At 37.0% G+C, this 27,002-nt stretch overlaps 1 protein-coding gene across 6 annotated transcripts in view; it reads left to right on the top strand.

Annotated features, from left to right (window-relative positions):
- The window catches only part of ZBTB1 (zinc finger and BTB domain containing 1), a 33,406-nt gene extending 7,615 nt beyond the window's left edge, over positions 1–25,791 (top strand). For 2 of the 6 annotated variants that reach the window (XM_039469358.2, XM_074393131.1), the window contains exon 2: positions 10,064–16,139. In XM_039469358.2, the coding sequence (XP_039325292.1) occupies positions 10,082–12,223 (2,142 nt within the window). In that variant the 5' untranslated portion in view covers positions 10,064–10,081 and the 3' untranslated portion in view covers positions 12,224–16,139. The other 4 variants (XM_010335149.3, XM_039469359.2, XM_039469360.2 and 1 more) reach the window with 4 other exon arrangements.
- The last annotated feature ends 1,211 nt before the right edge of the window (positions 25,792–27,002 follow it).

Here is a 27,002-nt window from a genome sequence, read left to right as displayed (position 1 = left end):
TGCCTCTTCAGGATGAATGGATCAAAATGTGCTTTTCCTCCTCTACTTCTGGAAGGAGAGAGGAATATTCCTGAAGCCACAGCGTTTCTTCTGCTTTCTGTGTGGATAAGTTTATTTCTTAGAACTATAATGCAACCGAACTACAGAAACATCTCACTTATTTGTAAGTTACTTGGTTGGCAGCCTCAGCGATCCAGTGCCTTGGCCTCATGCAAAAGAGGAAGGAAATTTGATCGCCTGTCAACAAAGTTCAGGAATTAAAACTTGATATCTTTCTTATGAGCATTTCCCTAGGTCTTCAAAAAATATGTAGATTCAATTTCAATAAGTTTTTGTCTAATTTCACAGCCAAGAAGAGATTGAAATGGTGGGCCGCAGGAGATCAGCACAGCTTTTAGAAGTGACAGCTGTTGGCTTGCAAGTAAGGAGACAGAAAAATACTAACCAGCCAACAAAGCACAATCTCCAAAATCATAACAGTCTGAGGCCATTTTATGTAGATGCAGATAACCCTTGCAGATTTGAACAACGACTATATTTCAGCAAAACACAGTTGTTTCAGAGGAGAAAACAGCTAGCCAGGTGATGCTATATGTGTAGGCTGCAGTTAGAGTAGTATGAAGAGCCCTGGACCAGGACTGAGGAGACCAAGGTCATATCCTGACAGCCACTAAAACTAAATGTGACTTTGAACATGTCACTTAACTTCTTAGGGCCTCGGTTTGCTTTTTGATCTGTAAAGCAGTGGGTTGAACTTGATCATAAAATTCTATAAACTGTAATTATGACATTATTTTTTAAAAATTTTACTGTGCTTGGATTGAAAAGGCAAAGGATCATCTGTCATCTCTAATTTATTTACGAGTCCTGTGAGAAGTATGATTATCCCAATTTTATAGATGCGAAAAGTGGGCTTAAAGAAGTAAAGAAGTTCCTGCATAGCTAAACTAGTGGTAGATTTTGTATTCAAGCAGTGTACATTCTCTGGATTCTTTTTTTAGTTCTTTCACTTGACAAGCATGTATTAAGTGTCAACTATGTGGGAAGAGTGTGCTAGGCACAAGGAACACAAAGGCCATTAAGCCTTGTCCCTGTCTTTGAGGCTTCAGTATAATAGGCATTGCTGTATCACACTGCTCCTTGGTGTCTTGTCAGTGCTGTTGATACAAATACTACTACTGCACTTTTAGGCTTAATATACAGCTCCATTATGTCTTTAGGGTGTGGGTATAAAACTAAGCCACCATTTATAGCATTGTTTCTATGGGAATATGTGTTTCAAGTTCCAAATAAATTAAAAATAAAGTTTTAGGATATAACCCAATTATAATTGCAGAACTTCCTGTATTAAGTACTGAATTTGGAGACTAATGCACAGCCACTAATGCAGATAATGAATAAAATTTTCTAAACTTGATCATTCTGTCACTTACGTGCCTTGAAATCAAACCTCTTATCTTTGGGAGCCTCTACAACTGGTTATTCCTGGAAGTTTCAAGGAGAAACCTAGACAATTCAGTTAACTTTAGAGATTGGACTCTATACTCTGCAAGATGCATTCTAGAAAAGAATTTTGCCAATGTGACATTATTTTTACAGATGGCAAAATCTTTAAGGCCATGATCTGGGGTAGCAGAGTCATATTGCCTGTGTTCCAATCCCACGAAGTTCTCTCTTTGTATTAGGAAGGTTATATAACACTGTATGCCTCTGTTATTTAATCTGGAAAACGGGTCTTGTAGCAGCATGTGCTTTGTAGAGTTTGTTATGAGGATTAAATGCTAAAATGATACTTATATATGCATGCATATACATAAAATGATACCTATATATGCATGCATACATACACATACGCATACATATATACATACATGTATATATCCATACTTGTATATATGCAATATATGTGTGTGTGAGAGATACCTATATACATGTATGGATATATATATAATACATATGTATGATATAGCCATATGTGTATATGTTATGTGTGAGATATATATATATATATAAATCGCCCTATACATCTGCCTGGAATAGAGCCTGGCATATAGTAAGACATAACAAATGTTAGCTATTCATGTTATTATTGTATTACAGTTGTCATTTACTCTAATTTGATAACCTTCATCTACCAGTCCAGTAAAGCAAATCTACCTTCCCTCCCATTATATTTTCAGCCACGCTGCTTTGTATCCTTCTCAGTTATTTACATACACATCTATATAAATGCCCAAAATGCCTTACCCTTGCTTTCTGTTTATCCTACTCATTCATCAAGGCTTTATTCAAATCCTACATCCTTCCTAAAGCCTACTATTTTGGTATAATTAATGCTTTTCTTCTAAACTCTTGCTGAACTTTGTTCAGTATAGTTTATTTTTTAATTTTCATTTCATTTCATTTCATTTTGAGAAGGAGTCTCACTTTATCACCCAGGCTGGAGTGCAGTGACTCGATCTTGGCTCACTGCAACCTCCACCTCCCTGGTTCTAGTGATTATCCTGCCTTAGCCTCCCAGGTAGCTGGGATTACAGGCATTCACTATCATGCCTGGCTAAGTTTTGTTTTTGTGGAGAAGGGGTTTCACCATGTTGGCCAGGCTGGTCTTGAACTCCTGACCTCAGGTGATCCACCCACCTCAGCCTCCTAAAGTGCTGGGAGTATAGGCATGAGCCACTGTCCCCAGCCTCAATATAGTTTATTAAACTGTCCTCAAATTGTTAATTGGTTTCAAATTTAATCCCTCATGTACAGTTATCTCTCTTGTACACCATCCTTCTCCACCTTCCATTTCAATGCTTTATACAGTGTTAGGAACATTGTGAGTATTCAATACATTCTGATTTTCTGATGTTATAACGTAAGAATCCTTTCATTACATTTTAGTCTTTTAAAATAGTCTGTAATCCTCAAATTAAATTCATATGAGTACATACATTCAACTTATAAGACATAGAAATAGGTAATAAATCTTCCTTGAGATCCAGAGGTAATTGTAAGTCAGTCAGAGATTGGGGTGCTGAATGGGGACTGTGATGCTAGGCTCTCTAGACTTTCACTGAGGCTAAGCAAATCATCTTCATATGCTTCATTGGTGCTGCAAGTCTATGACACAGTTTAGAAGGTGATTATTTGCCTCACAGAATCATTTTGAAATTCCTTTAAGTTACTTCTTTATTCATTAGATATGCTTATTTATAGACCCTTAAATTATCATTGACCAAGGCTGGAGCAAGAGAAACTTCCAGCAAAACTGTTATTTCCAATTTAAGAGATCTAGCAATGGAGGAAAAATATTTCTGAAATCTTACTGTGTCAGTGAGAAATTTACTGAAATAGCTTATAAAATATAACTTAAGGAACACATCTATTGAGTAAGACTTGATTGACATGTATGGATAAAGCCACATTACAGGTAAAGAGTTCAGATGAGGGTAATCACTTGTGCAATAGAACCTAGCCAGTGAACCCTGTATTAAGGACTCATGCCCAGTCCTTGTTTAGTGTTCTTTACAGAAGGCCATACTGTATAGTACCAAGGAAGTGCTGTATAGAGGTTATTACTATCTGGGTGGTCAGAAGTCCTTGTTCTGTAGTCCTAGAATGTACTTCAGCGCAGTTAACTATACCCTGATACACTAAAAACCCTGTATCGTTGTTTTCTGTAGAGTAAGAATGTTAGACTAGATCAGATCTCTCCAAGCTTTAAAAATCTATGACTAAATTACTTAATATGTTTAATGTGTTTGGTGGCTGTTTTTAAACTTGAAATGAGCTGGTACATTTTTTCAGACTAAAATTTTAAAAATCCAGTGTAAAACTCTTTGGATCACCTAACTCTTTAATTCTTGCTGAGTTCTGCACAGTGGGTATCCTTCTAGCCTTCAGGTAACTCTTGGCATTATATAGTTTGTTTTCCTTATCCGAAGGACATTAAGCCCTTTGAATCACATTGGAAGGTTCTGCTCTCATCTCCAGCCCTTGACTTCTAGCTGTGCTAAACTTGTCCTACCAGTGATGCGGCTAGTAATACAAACAAAAGCAGTCACAGATTTCAGTCATAAAAACAAGAACAGCTGAAATACAAGCTGTCCTTTTACTTAAAACCTTTTAAAAGCTTTACTAGAACATAAAGTTCACTAAATTTTTTTAAGTAGAATTATTAAAGAGGTCAAAAAAATGAAAAGAGAGCAAACTTTTTGGAATTTTAGTGAAATAATAATTTAATAAAAGTGAATGCCATATAAAAAATTTTAATGAGGCCGGGCGCCGTGGCTCATGCTTGTAATCCCAGCACTTTGGGAAGCCGAGGCAGGTGGATCACCTGAGGTCAGGAGTTTGAGACCAGCATGGCCAACATGGCAAAACCCCATCTCTACTAAAAATACAAAACTTGGCCAGGCATGGTAGTATGCACTTGTAATCCCAGCTCCTTGGGAGCTGAGGCACAAGAATTGCTTGACCCCAGGAGGCAGAGGTTGCAGTGAGCCAAGATGGTGCCACCGCACTCCAGCCTTGGCGACAGAGTAAGACTGTCTCAAAAAAAAAAAAAAATTAATGAAAAAATTATCTTCAAGAGATGAGCTAAAAGTCACAAGAATTTAGATCCCTTCTCCCCTGCCTCATACTCCTCTACCTCTTTTTTGGTGTATTAATCCTTCTTAAAGCTTTTCTGGGCTGGGCATAGTAGCTTATACATGGGATCTCAGCACTTTGGGAGGCTGAGGTGGGAGGATTGCTTGAGCCCAGGAATTCGAAACCAGCCTGGGCAACATAGGAAGACCTCATCTCTACAAAAAATATATAAAAATTAGCCAGTCATGGTGGTGTATGCCTGTAGTCCTAGCTATTCAGAAGGTGCAAGGTGGGAGGATTGCTTGATCCCAGTGAGCTATGATGGCACATCAGCCTGGGTAACAGAGTAAGGCCCCGTCTCAAAAAATAAAAATAAAATAATTAAAATTTAAGAAAAATGAAAAAAGCCTTTCTGAATGAGGTGTAACAAGGACAAAGTTGCTGGTACTAATATGTGTGAATGATTGCTATCAAAAGTTTACTCTGCCTAAAGTCAGTTTTACTCAGAACTTGGACATTTGCATAATAATGTTGCTTAAACTACAGTTCTAGGTCAGCCTAAAAACTGTTATGTTAGGATTAAAAATTAGATGCATCATTTGTTCAGTTTCCATTTGTTCAGCCTCCAGCTCTATAGTGGGATTCACATTCTGGTCTGTCTGATCTAGAACACTTATTCTTTCTACTACAGCCTGATGCCTCCTGTAGAGAAAGCGCTTTATGGAATACATGTTGAATGAAATCACTGATCTAGGAAAAGTAAAAATTCCTTGAATGATATATCCTGGATATTACAGAATAGTTGTGCTACTGCTGATGATCAGTATTTAATATAGTGCCTGGTACACCAAAAGTACTCAATAAATATTTGTTGAATTAATAAATGTGCATTAAAATGCTATAAGTGTTCTTATTTGTTTTAGTGTTTTATGTTAATAAAAGAATATGTTCTTTTACTCAATTGAATTGTGACTATAGCTATAGATCTGCCTATCATATTGATCTTCTATGTAGTTGTATTAATTTTGGTTGCTGATGATAAAACTGCTATTCATCTAGATAAGAAAGGGTCCTTGGAACTTATATGCTCTTTGTATCATTATTTCAAACCTGGACTATTTATTACTTGAAAGTTTTTATAGATTAACTGCTGGCTTTCTAATGGACTCTTACTTGGATGGAAATTTTAAGGTTATCAAATCAAATGTATCCTGATGCTTAAATAAGCATTGCCATCATTACAACATCCACTATTACTTTCATTATTACATGCCAAGCACCATGCATTTTACACATTGCCTCTGTGAATCCTCATATGAGATATTGTATTTGAGGTATATTATCTCTACCTTCACAATTCAGGAAACTTAGGGTCAATGAGGATAAGCAAGTTCCCAAAAGTGGCCAAGCTAGATAAGAACCCAGGTCTGTCTGATCCCAGGCCCATGCTCTTTTCACTGTACTATACTGTCCTCAATAGCATTTTGTTCCTGCTTTAATATGGTTACTCATTCTCCAAACAAGTTTTTCATTTTTGAAATACTCTTGTGAATAGAAAGTTTTGGTTTTTTGGAAATAATACCTATCCCTCTGCCTCTGTTGTTCATTATTTATTACATGTCTCTGAATCCTACAAAAATCACTGTAGACATAGAAATCTCATCCTTCTTAAAACAGGCTTGAGTCAGCATTTTTGTGTATTTTTTTCTCTCTCCCCCGCCCCACCACCACATTTTGAATAGGTTGTGGTGTGGATTTGTTTTATATAATTCTAACATAATTTTGTACCTTGTGTTTATTTATTTGACTCTCCTTCCTGAACTTTTTTCCCACTTCTGTAGTTTCCATTCAGAAATATAATTTTTAATTCACTGCCACATGACAGTGAATTCTGGGGTGGGTGTAGATTTACCTTAACAAGTCCTTTTTTAAATTAGGCATTCAAATTGGAACTAACACATTAATGAATATCTTTGTGCATACATTACTTTTTGTATTTAGATACATGCTGAACTTGATTCCTCATAGCGTTTTACAGATACCTGAGTTACAGAGGTTTGAAATATTATACCTACTGGAAACTTTATCTGGCTTCCAGAAAAGGTGCAGTGGTTGCAATTTTAAGAAGGCAGCAGGTCTCATCATAAGCCATCTTCATTTTACCAGTCCCGTATCTCTAGCTATGGAACTTTGTGTCCTAGAGGCAGCAGGATGGGCATATAGGTAGTGAAAGGTGTATGTGACCCATACTTGATCTGTGAGGAACAGGTAAAAAGCAAGTAGAAGTTCGTAAACTTAGATACTCTTAATTACTACTACAGGGCTTGAAGAGTTATAGGACTGAAAAGTGAACATTTTATTTCTCTGAACAGCTTGTTACATGTTCTTTTTAAGTTCAGTCAAATTGCGTAGGAATTTGTTTTTAAGTAGAAGATAGATTCTGAAGCTTTAGTGTGTACAGATTAAAAATGGAGGCTAAAATTTGATCTTGTTTTAACTTTATAATATGATAGGATTTCTAGTGCTTTTTAATATTTCCTCTCCTTTCTTCCTTATCCAAAATCAGCTTCCTACACTAAAGAGTTAAATGCCCACTAATAGTAAGTCTAATGTTAAATGAAGAAAACTTGTTTCAGAGAGGTGTGAATATATATATATATATATATATATATATATATATATATGTAATTTAGATTATGATATCATTTAGGTTAAATATGATATCATTTAGGTTAAAAAACACAATGAAAGCAAAACTATGTGCCCGGCATCTTGTAGCTACTCAATATGCTAATTATGCATATGTGCATCTCAATAGACCTGAAGGCATATAATCCAGAGTGTTTGAAGGGGTTGCCTCTGAAAAGAGGTATGCCACCTAAGGTGTGTTTTTATTCTATATGCTTCTATATTTGAATTTTTTGCTAATTTTTTTTTTTCCTTGAGATGGAGTCTTGTTCTTGTCGCCCAGGCTGGAGTGCAGTGGCGTTATCTCCACTCACTGCAACCTCCACCTCCCAGGTTCAAGCAATTCTCCCATTGCCTCCACCTCCCAAGTAGCTGGGATTATAGGCACCTGCTACTGTGCCTACCTTTTTTGTATTTTTAGTAGAGACTGGGTTTCACCATGTGGGCCACACTGGTCTCCATCTCCTGACCTCAGGTGATCCTCCTGCCTCAGCCTCCCAAAGTGCTGGGATTACAGGTGTGAGCCACTGCGCCTGGCCTTACTTTCTTCTTTTGACAATTAAAAAAATAGAAGAGGCCAGGCACGGTGGCTCACACTCACAATCCCAGCACTTTGGAAACCCAAGACGAGAGGATTGCTTGAGCTCAGGAGTTCACGACCAGCCTGGACAACATAGCAAGATCTTGTCTTTATTAAATATTAAAAAAAAAAAGCTGGGTGTGGTGGCATGCACCTGTAGTCCCAGCTACTCTGGATACTGAGGCAGGAGGATTGCTTGAGCATGAGAGATTGAGGCTGCAGTTAGCTATGATCATGCCACTGCACTCTAGCTTAGGCAATAGAGTGAGACTCTGCCTCAAAAAAAAAAAAGAAAGAAAGAAAGAAAGAAAGAAATGGAAGAGCTGGCCAGGTGTGGTGGCTCATGCCTGTAATCCCAGCATTTTGGGAGGCTGAGGTGGGCAGATTACCTGAGATCAGGAGTTCAAGACTAGCTTGGCCAACGTGGTGAAACTCCATCTCAACTAAAAATACAAAAAAAATTAGCTGGACGTGGTAGTGGGTGCCAGTAATCCCAGCTACTCTGGAGGCTGAGGTAGGAGAATTGCTTGAACCTGGGAGGCAGAGGTTGCAGTGAGGCAAGATCGCCATATTGCACTCCAGCCTGGGCAAAAGACCAAGACTCTGTCTCAAAAAAAAAAAAAAAAAAAAAGAAAGAAAGAAAGAAAAAAAGAAAACTTTACACTCTCAGGATAAATAAATAAAATACCTTCTCAAATAAACCCGCTGCTTCTATATACCCTGAAATGCATGTTGAACAATATGAGACACATCCTAACTTTATAGAATTATTGCTTTTTCAATAATTTAAGACAAAGGCACTGATCAAACTTACTTATTTGGTGCCATTTCTATCTAATCTAATGAGGTTTTTTAATTTTTATTTTTGAGACAGAGTCTTGCTCTGTTACCCAAGCTAGAGTACAGTGGCATGATCATCGCTCACCGCAACTTCGAACTCCTGAGCTCAAGCCATCATCCTGCATCAGTCCCCCGGGTAGTTGGTATAGGTACCTCATCATACCTGGCTATTTTTTTTTTTTTTTAAGGCAAGGTCTTGCTGTGTTGCCCAGGCTTAATAGGGTTTTAAAAATAGATTATTTTATCAACACATGGCCAATCTTATATCATCTATTGCTCCCCACACCTACCCCATTTATTTGGAAGCGTATCTCAGATATATCATTTCATCTAAATACTGAAGTATATATATCCAAAAGACAAGAATTCTTAACACAGCTAAATTACCTTTCTCACATTTAAACAATGAGCAATAGTTCCTTAGTATTAATAATCTAATAAGTTTTTAATACTTTACAATCTAATTGCTTTCACTTTAAGTTGCTGTTTTATTTACTTTGATTACTCGTATCCTTCAAGAGTTGTTCTCTTTTTTTGTTTTTTGAGACAGGGTTTTGCTCTGTCATCCAGACTGGCGTGCAGTGGTGTAATCACAGCCCACTGCAGCCTCTGCCTGTTGGGCTGAAGTGATCCTCCCACTTCAGCCTCCCAAATAGCTGGGACTACACGTGATACCACCACACCTGGTTAATTTTTTAAACTTTTTTGTATAGATGAGGTCTCACAACTGTTGCCCAAGCTGGTCTCACACTCTTGATCTCAAGCAAACTTTTTCTCTTCACTGGCTATTTTGGTAATTCTAACTCCCAAAGTGTTAGGATTATAGGCCTGAGCCACTGCACGTGGCCCCCGTCAAGTATTTTTAAATTAATGTCTTTTTTTCTGTTGAAATTGATTGACTGATTGATTGCTCTGTCACCCAGGCTGGAGTACAGTGGTGCAGTCTTGGCTCACTGCAACCTCCGCTTCCCGGGTTCAACTGACATTCTCCTGCCTCAACCTCCTGAGTAGCTGGGATTACAGGCACCCGCCACCACGCCTGGCTAATTTCTGTATTTTTAGTAGAGATGGGGTTTCACCATGATTGTCAGGTTGGTCTGAAACTCCTGACCTCATGATCTGCCCGCCTCAGCCTCCCAAAGTGCTGGGATTACAGGCATGATTTCAATATGAAAATCCTGAATAAATGCCTGGGTGTCTTCATCTTCAAATTTAAAAAATGATTCAGGTATATATTACTGAGTTTTATTATATTAGATTGGAAAGCTCTTCATATCTTGATTGTAATAGTAAAGTCACACAAGTCACAAATGGTAAAATTTTTCTGTCAAGTGCTTTTTACATCTTGTCTGACTTGAGTATTTTTGTTTTACATAGGTCTCTAATTAATAGAAGATGGCAAAGCCCAGCCACAGCAGCTACGTCCTTCAGCAGCTAAACAACCAAAGAGAATGGGGTTTTCTCTGTGACTGTTGTATTGCAATTGATGACATTTACTTTCAAGCACACAAAGCAGTTCTAGCTGCCTGTAGCTCCTATTTTAGAATGTTTTTCATGAACCATCAGCATAGTACTGCACAACTGAATCTCAGCAACATGAAAATTAGTGCAGAATGTTTTGATCTCATTTTGCAATTTATGTATTTAGGCAAAATTATGACAGCTCCCTCCAGTTTTGAGCAGTTTAAAGTGGCAATGAACTACCTACAGCTATACAATGTTCCTGACTGCTTAGAAGACATCCAGGATGCAGATTGTTCCAGTTCAAAATGTTCCTCTTCTGCTTCCAGCAAACAGAACAGCAAAATGATATTTGGTGTAAGAATGTATGAAGATACTGTGGCTCGAAATGGCAATGAAGCCAACAGGTGGTGTGCAGAGCCAAGTTCAACAGTAAATACACCACATAGTAGAGAGCCTGATGAAGAGTCTTTACAATTAGGTAATTTTCCTGAGCCGCTATTTGATGTATGTAAAAAAAGTTCCGTGTCCAAATTATCTGCTCCAAAAGAACGTGTATCAAGACGCTTTGGACGGAGTTTTACCTGTGATAGCTGTGGATTTGGCTTTAGCTGTGAAAAATTACTAGATGAGCATGTGTTGACCTGTACAAACAGACATTTATACCAAAACACAAGATCTTACCATAGAATAGTAGATATTAGAGATGGAAAAGACAGTAACATCAAAGCTGAATTTGGTGAAAAAGATTCTTCTAAAACGTTTTCTGCACAGACGGACAAATACAGAGGAGACACAAGCCAGGCTGCTGATGATTCAGCTTCAACCACTGGAAGCAGAAAAAGTAGCACAGTGGAGTCTGAAATAGCCAACGAAGAGAAAAGCAGAGCTGCTGAGAGGAAAAGGATTATTATCAAGATGGAGCCAGAAGATATTCCTACAGATGAACTGAAAGACTTTAACATTATTAAAGTTACTGATAAAGACTGTAATGAATCCACTGACAATGATGAATTAGAAGATGAACCTGAAGAGCCATTTTATAGATACTATGTTGAAGAAGATGTCAGCATAAAGAAAAGTGGTAGGAAAACTCTAAAACCTCGAATGTCAATAAGTGCTGATGAAAGAGGTAGTTTAGAGAATATGAGACCCCCTAACAACAGCAGTCCAGTACAAGAGGATACTGAAAATGCATCTTGTGAGCTGTGTGGACTTACAATAACTGAGGAGGACCTGTCATCTCATTACTTGGCCAAACACATTGAAAATATTTGTGCCTGTGGTAAATGTGGACAAATACTTGTAAAGGGTAGGCAGCTTCAGGAACATGCTCAACGATGTGGCGAGCCCCAAGATCTGACCATGAATGGGTTAGGAAATACTGAGGAGAAGATGGACTTGGAAGAGAATCCTGATGAGCAGTCTGAAATAAGAGATATGTTTGTTGAAATGCTGGATGATTTTAGGGACAATCATTACCAGATAAACAGTATCCCAAAAAAGCAGTTATTTAAACATTCTGCCTGCCCTTTTCGATGTCCTAATTGTGGCCAGCGTTTTGAAACTGAAAATCTAGTGGTTGAACATATGTCTAGCTGCTTAGATCAAGATATGTTTAAGAGTGCCATCATGGAAGAAAATGAAAGAGATCACAGACGAAAGCATTTTTGTAATCTATGTGGAAAAGGATTTTATCAGCGGTGTCACTTAAGAGAACACTATACTGTTCATACTAAGGAGAAACAGTTTGTTTGTCAAACATGTGGAAAGCAGTTTTTAAGAGAACGTCAGTTGCGACTGCACAATGATATGCACAAAGGCATGGCCAGGTATGTCTGTTCCATTTGTGATCAAGGAAACTTCAGAAAACATGACCATGTACGGCATATGATTTCTCATTTATCTGCTGGTGAGACTATATGCCAGGTCTGCTTTCAGATATTCCCAAATAATGAACAGTTGGAGCAGCACATGGATGTTCATCTGTATACATGTGGAATATGTGGAGCAAAATTTAATTTGAGGAAAGATATGAGATCACATTATAATGCCAAGCATTTGAAAAGAACCTAAGTGATTTTCTACTGTACTAATGTTTAGATGATAGCAGATAAAACACCAAAGCAAAGGATATGAGCTATTTAGGAATTGATTATATAAGATGATTTGTTAGAAACAAATTTCAAGGCCCTTTTAACTTTAATATTTTTGTTTAGGATTTTAAGTATCTACATTTAGGTGTTAAATGTTTATCATTTTTGTTGTTTCTTAATAGAATTGTTTTTAGTTTTTCTTAGCTCTGATTAAAATTACTTTTAAATGTAGACTACAAGTGGATGTTACCCATTCAATGACTATTAAACTTTAGTTTTTCATCAATAAGGTGATGACTTCACTATTTCTATGTGGTTTTCTTTTTTAAAGATTGTGAAATTTTAGACCCGGAATCATAGGCCATTTCTGTTTAAATTTTAAAAATTCTTTGATTATTTGAAACTATCCCGTTCACTTTTAGTGAATTAGCTACTCTTTATTCCCCCTTAATAATGAAATTCATATTCTTAAATTGACAAGCTTATTAGGCAAGTTAGGTGCACTGAATCTAGCCTTTAAGGTTGACATGGGCTCAAACTTGGCCTTTGATGGACCTGAGGAAATGTTTATAAATTAATATTTCCTGTAATTGATGAAATACTATCATTTAAATATCACATTTAAAACTTATATTAAGTGTAACTTCCAATGGCTTTACCTCACTTGAAAAACTAGTGGAGATAAGCCATTTTGTTTTGTGATATTAAATTTAACTATGATAGTTAATTAGGAAGACGTATCTTGTATTCATTAAAATATTTTAATTTAAAATATTCTGATTTCTAAAGTGTGTTAGTTTATCAATTATTTTTGTTTATAAATAGACTTTAATAGCTCTCTAAGAATATGATGACTAAAGGAAAAAATGATTTTTCACCTTTAAAATTACATACTTTTGGAACTCTGAGATTTGAAAAAGCTTCCTGTATATTGATAAATCTAATAAAAAGATAAATTATAAATCTGGTTGTTCTGTAAAAGTAGAGTGCACAAAAAAATGTCTTGTATTTTATACCACCTAAGATTTGGAGAAAATGCGTTGTGGCAAATTGCCGTTTATCACCATACTTTATTATGATCATTTTTTTCTGTAAAAGACTATAAAACTTGAGGATTATAAAATAATCACAGAGTACAGTATATAAATGGAGACAGTTTAACATTTTTTCAGTTAAAGTAGTATTGTTGTTAGTTGTTGCTGACACAGGGTCTGCATAATTACATGTAAATTAAAACACTGGCAAAACTGACCCACAAATAAACGCATCTATTGAATAGAATGCCTTTTTTTTTTTTTTTTGAGACAGAGTCTCGCTCTATCGCCAGGCTGGAATACAGTGGCGCGATCCCGGCTCACCGCAACCTCCGTTTTCTGGTTTCAAGCAATTCTCCTGCCTCAGCTTCCTGAGTAGCTGGGACTACAGGCAGGCACCACCACGCCCGGCTAATTTTTTGTACTTTTAGTAGAGACGGGGGTTTCACCATGTTGGTCAGGATGGTCTCAATCTCTTGACCTCGTGAACCGCCCGCCTCGGACTTCCAAAGTGCTGGGTTTACAGGCGTGAGCCACCGCGCCTGGCCATAATAGAATGTCCTTTAATGTGAATTACTTGCAATATAATACCCTTTTCATAACGAAAGGGATTTTAATTAACTCCTAATTTTAAAAATATAAATTTGTGATTCTGAACACTAATAGCATTGCTCTTTTTGTTCACATCATATTTATAATATGCAAGTCATATTTTGTATACAATTTACATAAAAGAACAAGTTGCCAAGAGAACTAAGAGACATACTGGCTAGAAGAGATCTAATTGAAAGCATTAGAGCACAGTCTGAGCTCACAGATTTGTGGGGCTATGTTGAAGTATTAAGTAAGGTTAGGAACAGCATAGGAACCAAATGCAAAATTAAAATAATGGGAAGTGGGCAGGGGACAGAGGTAGAATACACACAAAAATTTTCTTAAAAATTTAACAGCAAAAGCAGGAAAAGTGATTAGTCTTACTCTTAGATGCAGTAGTTTATCAAGTAATTAAATATGAAATCCAACTTGAAATGTGTTATGTCTATTACTGATAGGAACCTGATAAAAGTTCTGTAACCCAGAGACCAGAGAGTAGTATAAAGAGATCAGATAAACCAGGTTCCCAAACTACAGTATATAGTATAATAATGGACATAATTTTCTTTGGGATCACCTTTTTTGTGACTTATCAAAATTTTTCTTGCAATGGCTTTCCCCATCGTAAAAGAATAGGGCTTTTTCTAAATACTACCACTCTTTGAAGAAAGGACTATCTATTTCATTAGGAAGGGGACTTAATTTAGTGTTTTGACATGTACGAAGAAGCAAATATATAAACATTACTCTCTAATTTTACATGACTGAGATGTTTATAGTTTTAAAAAGCCATACTTCAATGCTTGTTTCTGAGTTTCATGTTACACAGGACATACCTTTTTATTTTGGAACTAGCTACAGGGCAGCACAGGCTTCTCTAAAGTGGTATGTACAGTTCTCCTTATCAAGGCAAAAAGTTAAAGACTACTTGCTTTTTAAAATTAGGGAAAATGAAAAATATCTAGCACTTTTCTCCAACGCAGTTCCCTCATATCTCCTTCCTCTGCTGGGGTAGAGCTGCAGAGCTCTCCGGCATTCCTTGTTGCTTCTTGCCCTCCCTGGGTATGAAGATAATCAACTTTGTGGAAGCTGCCCGATCTGCCTTTGTAACTTAGGTGCTTAGGCTCCAAATCTAAAATGAAAGGAAAATCGATACAGATATATAGTGGAATCAAATATTCTGTCTCATAATCAAATTCTCTTTCCATCTCATGAACGCTGTGAGACCCTTATGCTTTGACCCTTTTATTCTAAACAGTAAGAAAACCCAGAGGAATGGTTAGCAAGCTTGCCACCAATTGCAGTACAATACAATTTGCATGTTCTACGATTCCTTAGTAAACAGGACTAAGAATCTCAGAAATTAATAAAGCACAACCAAGGCAGCAGTAGATTAGGACTTAGAAATGTGTCTTCATCTCCACATGTTTGTAAGGCAAAAATATTCAGAGAGGCTAGATGTGGTGGCCTGCATCTATAGTCCAGCTGCTGGGGAGGCTGAGGCAGGACAATTGCTTGAGTCCAGGAGACAATTGCTTGAGACCAGCCTGGTCAACGTAATAAGACCCTAGCTCTACGAAAAAAATGTGTTTTTTTTTAAATTAGCAGGGCATGGTGGCATGCACCTTTAGTCCCCAGCTACTTGGGAGGCTGAGGTGGGAGGATCACTAGCACCCAGGAGTTCAAGGCAGCAGTGAGCTATGATCATGCCATTGCACTCTAGCCTAGGTGACAGAGTGAGACTCCATCTCTGAAAAAAGAAAAAAAAAAATCAGAAATGACGCACATAGGTTAAATGGCATATGGCAAATGTTTAATGTGTAATTAACAGTTTCAGTATGGACAAAAATTCAATTAGAAGGATTCCAAAGGGGCAAGTAATGAAAAAAAAAAAAAAAGGACAGAGTTTGCCAGGGCAGTCAGGACACTAATTAAAAGGAAAAATAGGCCGGGCGCGGTGGCTCAAGCCTGTAATCCCAGCACTTTGGGAGGCCGAGGCGGGTGGATCACGAGGTCGAGAGATCGAGACCATCCTGGTCAACATGGTGAAACCCCGTCTCTACTAAAAATACAAAAATTAGCTGGGCATGGTGGCGCGTGCCTGTAATCCCAGCTACTCAGGAGGCTGAGGCAGGAGAATTGCCTGAGCCCAGGAGGCGGAGGTTGCGGTGAGCCGAGATCGCGCCATTGCAATCCAGCCTGGGTAACAAGAGCGAAACTCCGTCTCAAAAAAAAAAAAAAAAAAAAAAAAAAAAAAAAAAGGAAAAATAGAGGCCAGGTACCGTGGCTCATGCCTGTAATCCAGCACTTTGGGAGTCCAAGGTAGGTGGATCACCTGAGGTCAGGAATTCGAGACCAGCCTGGCCAACATGGCGAAACCCTGTCTCTACTAAAAATATAAAAATTAGCCAGGTGTGGTGGCACATGCCTATAATTCCAGCTACTTGGGAGGCCAAGGCAGAAGAATCTGTTGAATTTGGGAGGCGGAGGTTGCAGTGAGCTGAGATTATGCCACTGTATTCCATCTAGCCTGAGCAACACAGTGAGACTTTGTCTCAAAATAATAATCATGAAAAATCACATTTTACTGTAGCTAAAAAATATATCAACAGGATATAAAAATGGAATAAAAAACATTTGAAAATTATAGGTGAGATGAGCAGGGATTAAAAATAATATGATTATAATTATAGAAAGCCTAATGGAACAATTTTAATGAACATGCCAAGGATATGCCTAAATAATTGAGCTATTCTGTGAGTAATGATGAGAGGAGAGGAAAAATAATTGAGATATCTTTTATATTCTAAAATGTAGAGGTTGGTGGTGGTTGGCAACTTTTTCTCTAAACAATACTCATTCCTGTATGTCAGTAGTTAAGAAACTTCCATATTTAATACATTTCTGGAAAATCTCCCCCAAAACCAGTTTAACCATTGTAACATTTAAATTAAACATAAAACTTGTGTCATTGTTGTTAACAACTAAATCACTACCAAAAGAAAAAAATCTGAGTGTATGTGCACAAATGGTTGAGAATAAAGAAATCTGGTATACCTAATTTTAACTGGGTTTTTATCATGAATTAAATTTTAAAATATTTTCCTTTTTTTGCCATTAATCTATTTTGATCAGTTCCTCCTTTACTTACCACCCTCATCTCCTTTGTAACATGTTTCTCAGTGATAAATAGCCAGTGCTCTCCAGACATCCTAGCATCAACAAGTTCTAGGATTGCAGGGTGCCAAAAAGCTCTGGGGGAACATATCCTTGGAGAATCCCTCCCATATCCTTGATAACCTGAGGTGCAGTAAACTGGGGATGATAGGATGAATGCCAGGAAACTACAGCAAGTAGTGTTAAATTTGGTGTTAAGAACTTGAAGTTGCATCCCATATTGGAAACCCATGATCCATCCATCCTATGGCTCTCAATAACCCCAGCATCCATTTATTTAGTGCACTCTGTACTGCGCTAATTGCTCTACATACATAATTTTAGTTAATCTACACAGCTTTATGAGGTAAGTATCATACTAATTTTCCAACCTGACTGAGGTTCAGAGAGATTATTTTTCCGAAATCACACAGAAACTATATATATTAGAACTGGAGTTTAAACGTAGGTTTCTGACTTCTACATTCCTGTACTCCACCTACCAAGAATTACAAAGAAGGGCCTTTTCAGCCTAGGAACACATGTGATAAAGCTCCTATGAGACTGCTCCTTGTTCATCTGTCATCTGCTGTGCCTGGTAAGGTGGCTAGTAATAGCGGGTACCCAATTAACATGCTGAATAATGTGAAAACGTGAGTGGAAAACAAAACTTTATTTAAATGGTTGATTCAGAATGGTGTTTTAAAAATAAAAAATGCTGTGTGTTTTGATTTTCCTTCATTTAAACTTAAAACAGTTAGTGCTACTGTCAGCCATTTTGAGGGGCCAATAGTAGGTGCTCAGTTAAAAATTAATTTGAATTCAACTTCCACATTTCTATGTCTGTGACCTTTTCTTCCTTTATTTCCCCTATTCCTGTCCTTTATGTTTTAATCTCTCTCACCAATCTCCATTTCCTTTTACTGGTTATGAGACTCTTGAGTTGAAGGACTCAAATCATTTCAAAATAAATATTCCCAAGAAAAAGCAGGATAACAGAATAACCAGATTCCTCTTTTTGCTTTAACAAATTATGTGGATAGGAAATTCATCATAATAGCCAGGCATGGTGGCTCACACCCATAATCCCCCAGCATTTTAGGAGGCCAGGGTGGGTGGATCGCTTGAGCCCAAGAGTTTGAGACCAGCCCTGGCAACATAGAAAAAACCCATCTCTACAAAAATTTACAAATTAGCCGGGCAAGATGGTTCATACCTATAGTCCCAGTTACTTGGGAGACTGTGGTGAGAGGATTGCTTGAGCCTGGGAGGTCAAGGCGGCAGTGAGCTGTGGTTGTATCACTGCACTCCAGCCTGGGCAACAGAGCAAGACCACATTTCAAAAAATAAAAACAAATAAATTCGTCATATCTTGGGCTAATAAACAGAAGCAGCCCCTCCCTCAGTTACCATATGTGATTGATTTGATTAAGATTTATAGAGCAATCTAAGTTCGCCTAAAAATAAAAGTTGGTTAGTCTAGCCACTTATAATTCAATTTCCCAAAATACCTATGGATTTCTAGGGTAAACTTATATAATGACAATCTTATTCGTAAAACAAATGAAAGTTAATTTCAGGAAATGGCAGCTACATAACCACCCTAACCTAGCAGCAAATGTAAAAAAAAAGTTATTTAATGGTTTAAGTTAAACAATCTCCCTCAATCTAATAATATTTTAACTTTGTGCATCTCTTACCCAATTTCTATACTACTATGTTAAACCTACTACTTTAATAATCTGGCTACCGTCTACCAAATGTCACTTTTCAAGTGAGAACAGAAGAATGAGATGGTGAAGATTCCATGGGCAATGTCTATATAATCATATAAGCGTTAAATATAGCCAGATGTGGTGGCTCATGCCTGTAGTCCCAGCACTTTGGGAGGCCGAGGCAGGTGGGTCACCTGAGGTCAGGAGTTCAAGAACAGCCTAACAAACACGGTAAAGCCCCGTCTCTAATAAAAATACAAAAATTAGCTGGGTGTGGTGGCATGCGCTTGTAGTCTCAGCTTCTTGGGAGGCTGAGGCAGGAGAATCGCTTGAACCTGGGAGGCGGAGGTTGCAGTGAACCAAGATCACGCCACTGCACTCCAGCCTGGGAGACAGAGACAGACTCCGTCTCAAAAAAAAAAAAAAAATTGATGCTAATTTTGAAACAACTTAATACCACTTACATTTATATGCACATAATTGGTTGAATTTACCATTAAGAAGTTTTAAGTTGTTTCCTTATTGAGGAGAACCAAATCACTGAAGTCAATTAGTAGTGTCAAAATTGCTCATCCTTTCTATCAAAATCTGCCACAGATCACTAAGGGGTGGAGAGCCATTATAATTTCTCATTATCCAGCTCATTGATGACCAAAAAAGATAGTATGAAAATTACAATTAAATACATGGCTCTGAACTGAATCTATCAATGTACTAGTCATCATTGTATTAAGTGAAATCACAGGAACATCTAGGGCCAAAAGATAAGCAAAATTTAAAAGATTATTTCATATCAGAGTCAGGGATATTAATAATTTTATTAATAAAAATTTGAGTGAGAAAATTTGCAATTTGTTTTTTTCTACTCGAGGAAGGAACAGTTAATTATACAGCTTACAAAGCCCCCACTTACTTAGAAAGTTAACATGTTTTTATTTTCCTTAAGCCAATTGCTCCTATCAAACAGAATCAGGAGAGCTCATTTTTAGATACTAGAAACTAATTCTAAGCATCCAGATTATGAACCATCTTTTCTTTCAAATGCTTATGTTCCGTGATGTGAGGAAAACATCTTGAGGCAATTTATCATATTTTTAAAAATTAAAAAAAATTAAGGATCATTATTATGAGGGCAAAGCAGTACTGCCAAAAATATAATTTTACTCAGGATCGCTAGGGCAGTTTAGGAGGCTAAGCCTAGGAATTTGCAGGGAAACCCCTCTTCGTTTGTGCATGTATGTGTATGTGTGTGTATGTTCATTTTCATTTGCAGAGTGGCTGAAGACAGTAAAAAGAACATGAACTTTAAAACAATTTGTTAGATTTATGTTTCAATCAGAGATTTGCCATTAACATGTTAGAGTACATTGTAAAATCATTTTATTTGAAGGAAAACACTTCTGAACTGCTTCCTTCCTCCCTACTTTCTTCTACTTGTCTGACCCCTATCTTTTTTTATGTTACATATTTATGTGTTCTACTGATATATTAATAAGAACATTTTATATTTGAATGGTATGAGTTACATTCTGGAAGTAATTAAATTTAAACTCTAGGGGCTATGTTGTGTCTCCATTTTCTGTTCTGTTAACAGTATGTTGGCCTAGTGCCAAAGCCAACAAATTCTGATCTAAGAATTATGTTGTATCTTGTAGAGCAGTCAACTTGTAATATTATTTTTCTTGAGTTTTGTCTTTTTCTGTGTGGCAGTGGTGAAATAGGGACTTCTAAACCTGTGGAGAAGTGAGAGCTCTGAATTTGGAGAGGACATGGGGAAGAATCAATCTTCAACAGATAATCTTTAAGTGCAGACCCAGGAATATCAGATCTGAAGTGGCACCATCTTTTCTGTCTTCCTGACAAACGTCATCAACCCAAAAAGTTCCAGTTGCAAAGATCCAAGAAAACTCATTAAAGATCACTTTGGAATCACTTTGTTGTAACAAAATTGATTCATGGTGATGCTCTAATATTTGTATAAAATCTGCTAAAGAAAAGTAACTAGAAAATTCCTACAACATCAGTGGTTACAGCTATACTAAAATGAAACTGTGTATGCTAATTATCTTCAAGGGTCATTCTAAAATAAAAGAGCTTGTTAGGCCACCGTTAATATAAAGAGACATGGCTGGGTGTGGTGGCACACGCCTGTAATCCTAGCACTTTGGGAGGCCGAGGCAGGTGGATCACCTGAGATCAGGAATTAAAGACCAGCTTCACCAACATGGCGAAACCCTGTCTCTACTAAAAATACAAAAATTAGCCAGGCATGGTGGCGCATGCCTGTAATCCCAGCTACTCGGGAGGCTGAGAAAGGAGAATTGCTTGAACCTGAGAGGTGGAGGTTGCAATGAGCTGAGATCATACCACTGCACTCCAGGTTGCACGACGGGAGTGAGACTCCGTCTCAAAAAAAAAAAAAAAAAAAAGATTATAAAGAGACAATCAAAAATCTATATGGATATAAATAATTCTAAACTTAAAATAACTAGAATTATAGCTTAAGTATTATGAAATGTACTTAGGCAATTTTAAAAGTTACACCAAAAATCTGTAGTGTATAAGAAGTAATGGGTACACAGATAAACATTTTAAGATGAATATGTTAATAAGTTGGTTATTACTCACTGTAGTAAAACACTTGCCTTTTTCCTTTTCCACTGTATATGCCAATCACAATCTTGATCATTTATATTAATGAAACTCCCTTTTAAATAAGTTAAAGGAAGAACAGAAGTGGTATTACTCCAATAGTGGTAGTTTTTCACAAATTAGACACATTATTTTCTTTTGAACTTGGCAATATAACCTAATAAGGCAGAATTAATTTCTATTAAAATACTTATTCTCAATATTTATGTATAAATCATGCTTCTCAGCTTTCAAATTTCAAGATAAAATTTAAGTATTTAATGTAATGATGGTTAACATGTTTAAAAAAATATTTAATGGAGAAGTGAACTATTTGGTGAGATTTTACCCTGGCTACAATGCTCTGTTTTATATCTATCTATCTATCTATCTATCTATCTATCTATCTATCTATCTAACTGCACATATACACATTTCCTAACCATATGAATTTTATTTCCTTATTCTGAATATATTCATAGTTTAACTTCTGTTTATATACCCAATTCCTTATTATTTTGTTTCTTTTCAATATCAAGACGTTATAGATTTTGAGAAATGCTTACTTTATTTTTATGATTATTTCTTCAAATGTTTTAACAAGAAGCACAGAGATTTAGAGTATTCTTAATAGTATGTGCAGAAGTTACATCATTTAAAAAACCCTCGCTATAAAGCAGAATAACTTGAATATTCATTCTAATAATTAGACTAGGTAAAAATCTGAGAAAGAGTTAATTACAATGTGATAGAGGGTAGAAAGAAGAGAAAACTCCACTAAAGAGTTCAAATACAAGTGAATTCAACTACTTTAAGAGAAACAAAACAAATAGGCCTAGGGAAGTTATTAGAGTCTAAAAAACCCTAGCGTTAATCTCTTTTGGGAACATGAGGAGGTATACAGAACTGCAGACTTTTAAACATAAGTAGGAAAATAAAATAAAAAAAATTACCAATAATTAAAGGTGCCAGATCAAAATGGTAATAAATCAATAATTAATTTTTGACTGGTGGAATTATAGTTACTAAATAAAATGGCTTCAATTTTGACTGTACTAACTATATATGTAATGAATTATAATAATTATAAATGGTATAAATGCATTCTACAATGTGATTACTTTCTGTATTTTAGTATATAGTATAAAATGGAATTATTGGGTTACATAAAGTACTTTTGTTACATTTTTTAATTCATTGTTTTTACCTAATAAAATTTCCTCCTCTATGTTCCAAAGTTAAATTGTCTGTATATTACTTTTATTTATATTGCACTTTTTCAATTTGGCCATTTAAAAAATTATTAGTTTGAAAATTATTAACTCCTTCCATTCTCTAATACCACAATAATAAAGTATCTGATACAGCTAACTATGATGTTCTCAAGTAGCTTAAGATGTGCACAAAGAGAATTAGCCAAATTTCTTATTGCCAGATCCTGATTTCTTTCAATATAGAAGAATGATCTGTTACTCAGCCTGGAAAGTAGTGGCAAGATTATAACTCACTATAACCTTAGACTCCTGGGCTCCAGGGATCCTCTCATCTTAGCTACCCTAGCAGCTAGGACTATAGGTGCCCACCACAATGCCTGCTAATTTTTAAAATTTTTTGTAGAGATGGGGTCTCCCTATGCTGCCCAGGTTGGTCTTGAACTCCTGGGCTCAAGTGATCCTCCTGCCTTGGTCTCCCAAGTGCTGGGATTACGGGTATGAGCCACTGCATCTAATCTGGGCTTTCTTCTAACTACACACAGAAATAATTATTTATAAATCTCCACTGATAAAGTGTTTAGCTCTTTCAGCAAGGGTTAATTCATTTTTCAAATAACAAACACAACTTACTATTCAGAGAAATACCTTCTTTGCCAGCATAATTCATTTTATTTTTTCAGTTTAAGAATTAAGTATTAACAGTTACTGCTTATTGAGTCTGATTCTCCAAGTGAAGGACAGCCTCACTTCTTCCAGATTATTTCAGTCTATTCCACAATGGTCTATAATGTTAGCACTAAAAGCTGAAGTAGGTGCAATTTGTCTGCTACTGTCACAGATTAACTTCTCTTCTGGAAAAAGCCTTCCAGGTTCAGGTCTCTTAACCTTCCATACCATGTGTGACAGTATCTTACCCCAGCCTACTGTGCATCTACAGCTTAACTATAACTTCAAGACTGAGTTTTTTAAGATTCAAAGAAACAAATGGCAAGTTTTTCCTGTAGTTATAGGTGAAGAAATATTTTAGGACAGAGCACTTTATGAGATTATAAAAAGGCAGTATTTACAGAGATCTTAAAGATAATCATTAGTTGAATTTCAGTTTGCCTTTAAGGTCTTCAGATTAGAGGCTGGTACTCCATCTTTTCTTCAGGCCAATATTATCTCCTTAAGATAATTTACAACCCTTGTGAAGGTTGTGCCTGGGTGGAGATTGAGAGGATTTTAGGAAAAATCCACAAGTTCGGGGTTTTCTTTCCCTAGTAATTCTGCAAAAATTTATTATTGCTCAGTCTCCTGAGGGCAAGGTCTAATACCCAGGCACATAGTTTTAGGCCATATCTTACTCACTTTTGTATCTCTAGTACAAATATTTTCAGATATGAATTTGTTTTAACTTAGTCTCTGCAGTATCATTTAGTACAGAAATACAAGAGGTAGGCAGAGTATCTTCCTACTATAAAGAAAAAAAATGAAGTTATTATTTTCAGTTTTTTTATTAAATAATGTGTCTCAGGTCACTTTTAATAAATACTGAGCTAGTGATTTACTACTGCTTTCCAGGCACTCTTCTGGGTGCTAAGAATTAATTATAGAGGATTTGACATATGTTAAAACTCTTATTTTTTCCACTATTTAATCTGTGGAGCCTTAGTCTGTGGATTTGAAAAATACTTTGGAACACCCTCGCATTTATAATCACCAAAGAGAGAGTTCACTTGTTGAAAATCAGAAATAATTTCTATGTAAGACTAATAAACTTTGTTTCAACTGTTGATATGGTTTGGCTGTGACCCCACCCAAATCTCACCTTGAATTGTAGCTCCCATAATTCCCATGTGTTGTGGAAGGGACCTGGTGAAAGATAATTGAATCACAGGGGCAGTTTCTCCCATACTATTCTCGTGGTAGTAAGAGCAGATGGTTTTATAAAGGGAAATTCCTTTCACTTGGTTCTCATTCTTCTCATTCTCTCCTGCTTGCTGACATATAACTTGTGGTAGTGAGTAAGATCTGATGGTTTTATAAGGGGAAACTCCTTTGGCTTGGTTCTCATTCTCTTTTGCCTGCCACCATGTAAGATGTGCCTTTTGCCTTCTGCCATGATTGTGAGACTTCTCCAGCTATGTGGAACTGTGAGTCCATTAAACCTCTTTTTCTCTTGTAAATTACCCAGTCTCCAGAGTCTTTGTCGGCAGCATGAAAATGGACTAACAGAGCTGTTAATAATCAAGTACTCAAAATCAATTGTAAAAGTACAGTAAGGAAACTTAGAAAAATTACTGATAATGCTACCTTCTAGATAACCAATTTTGATGCACTTTAAATCTTTGTAAGATTATCCTACATATAAGATACAAGTTTCATATATTTTATTCACTTAATTATACCAAGAACATTTTCCTCTGTCATTAAAAATCTTGTAAACCCTTTTTAACGGCTGCATAAGAATTCATCATATGAATGTACTATAATTTAGTTAATCTCTTATTTTGGATATTTAAACCATTTCCTTTCTATTATGGTTAACATAAATAATACTACCTGCATTTTCTATTACTTCCTTAGAATAAATCCCATGATGAGTAATGCTAAATGAAAGGCATGAGCACATTTAATGTAAAGAAAAAATATTGGCCAGGTGCGATGGCTCACTACTGTAATCCCAGCACTTTGGTAGGCTGAAGCTACTGGATAGCTTGAGCTCATGAGTTCGAGACTAGCCTGGCCAACATGGCAAAACCCCATCTCTACAAAAATATAAAAATTAGCCGGGCATGTTGGTGCATGCCTATAGTCCCAACCACTCTGGAGGCTGAGGTGCGAGGATTGCTTGTGCAAGCTGTGAGTCTGCCACTGCATTCCAGCCTGGGTGATAGAACAAGTCCCTGTCTCTTAAAACAAACAAATAAAAACCTTCAAAATACAAATACGGTGTCTTTTTTGGGAAAAGCTTAAGATGCCACAACTATGGAACATATAAAACATCAATTTACTAGTTGAAAAGTAAGAGCAGAAAAAAATACACATGGCTAATGAAAATACAGGTGTAATTGCTACTGTGGTTTCAGAAAGCTGTGTCAAAGATGAATGTGGTGGTCAGATTGCAAGATGTGTTTGTAATAACTGTGCACAGAGGTAGCACAGTTACTGTGCAAAAGAAACTATTCCTCTGAAGCTCTAATTCTAGTGTTTCTGTATGAGAACTCTGGCCTGCTTTCCTTTTGCAATCTTGGTTTGCTTGAGGTAAGTGTGTGAGGGCTGACTGAATACAAGAGATCTAAAGAATTTGCTTTTCTCACATTCTTTGTTTCAGTTGTAGTTGAGACTGTATCTCTAAGTCATATATCATCAGTTCTACAAAGAATTTGCATTGCTTACAGCCCACAAACTTCCTCTTTTCTTTAAAAAGAAAAGAAACCTCAGGCCTGTAATCCCAGCACTTTGGGAAGCCGAGGTGGGCGACCACTTGAAGACAGGGGTTAGAGATCAGCCTGGCAAACATGATGAAACCCTGTCTCCACCAAAAATACAAAAATTAGACGGGCATGCTGGTGCATATAAGTAATCTCAGCTATTCTGGAGGCTGTGGCATGAGAATCTCTTGAACTCAGGAGGCAGAGGTTGCAGTGAGCCACTGCACTCAGCCTGGGTAACAGAACAAGACTCCATCTCAAAAAGCAAACTGGTCGGGCGCGGTGGCTCAAGCCTGTAATCCTAGCACTTCGGGAGGCCGAGGTGGGTGGATCACAAGGTCAAGAGATCCAGACCATCCTGGCCAACATGGTGAAACCCCATCTCTACTAAAAATACAAAAATTAGCTGGGCATGGTCGTGTGCACCTGTAGTCCCAGCTACTCAGGAGGCTGAGGCAGGAGAATTGCTTGAACCCAGGAGGAAGAGGTTGCGGTGAGCCAAGATTGTGCCACTGCACTCCAGCCTGGCGCCTGGCAATAGAGTGAGACTGTGTCTCAAAAAAAAAAACAAACAAAAAAAAAACAAGCATCTCCCTCAACTACACAAAAGACAAGAATTTTCAGGAATAAAATCAAGAGATCTGTACTCAATTCATGACAGCTTCAATTAGAAAAGTCTGGGTTTTATCCTTGTTTTTCTAAATTATTATTATTATTATTATTTTGAAACAGGAGTCTCTCTCTGTTGCCCAGGCTGGAGTGCAGTGGTGCAATCTCAGTTCACTGAAACGTCCATCTCCCAGGTTCAAGCAATTCTCTGCCTCAGCCTCCCAGGTAGCTGGGATTACAGGTATTGCCATCATGCCCAACTAAAATTTTTGTATTTTCAGCAGAGATAGGGTTTTACCATCTTACCCAGGCTGGTCTTGAATTCCTGACCTCGTGATCCACCCATCTTGGCCTCCCAAAGTGCTGAGATTATGAGCCACCACGCCAGCC

The sequence above is a fragment of the Saimiri boliviensis genome, chromosome 2, assembly GCF_048565385.1.
Source record: "Saimiri boliviensis isolate mSaiBol1 chromosome 2, mSaiBol1.pri, whole genome shotgun sequence".
Taxonomy (NCBI): domain Eukaryota; kingdom Metazoa; phylum Chordata; class Mammalia; order Primates; family Cebidae; genus Saimiri; species Saimiri boliviensis.
The sequence above is the reverse complement of the archived record's forward strand: the minus strand, read 5'-3'. Positions and strand labels throughout refer to the sequence as shown.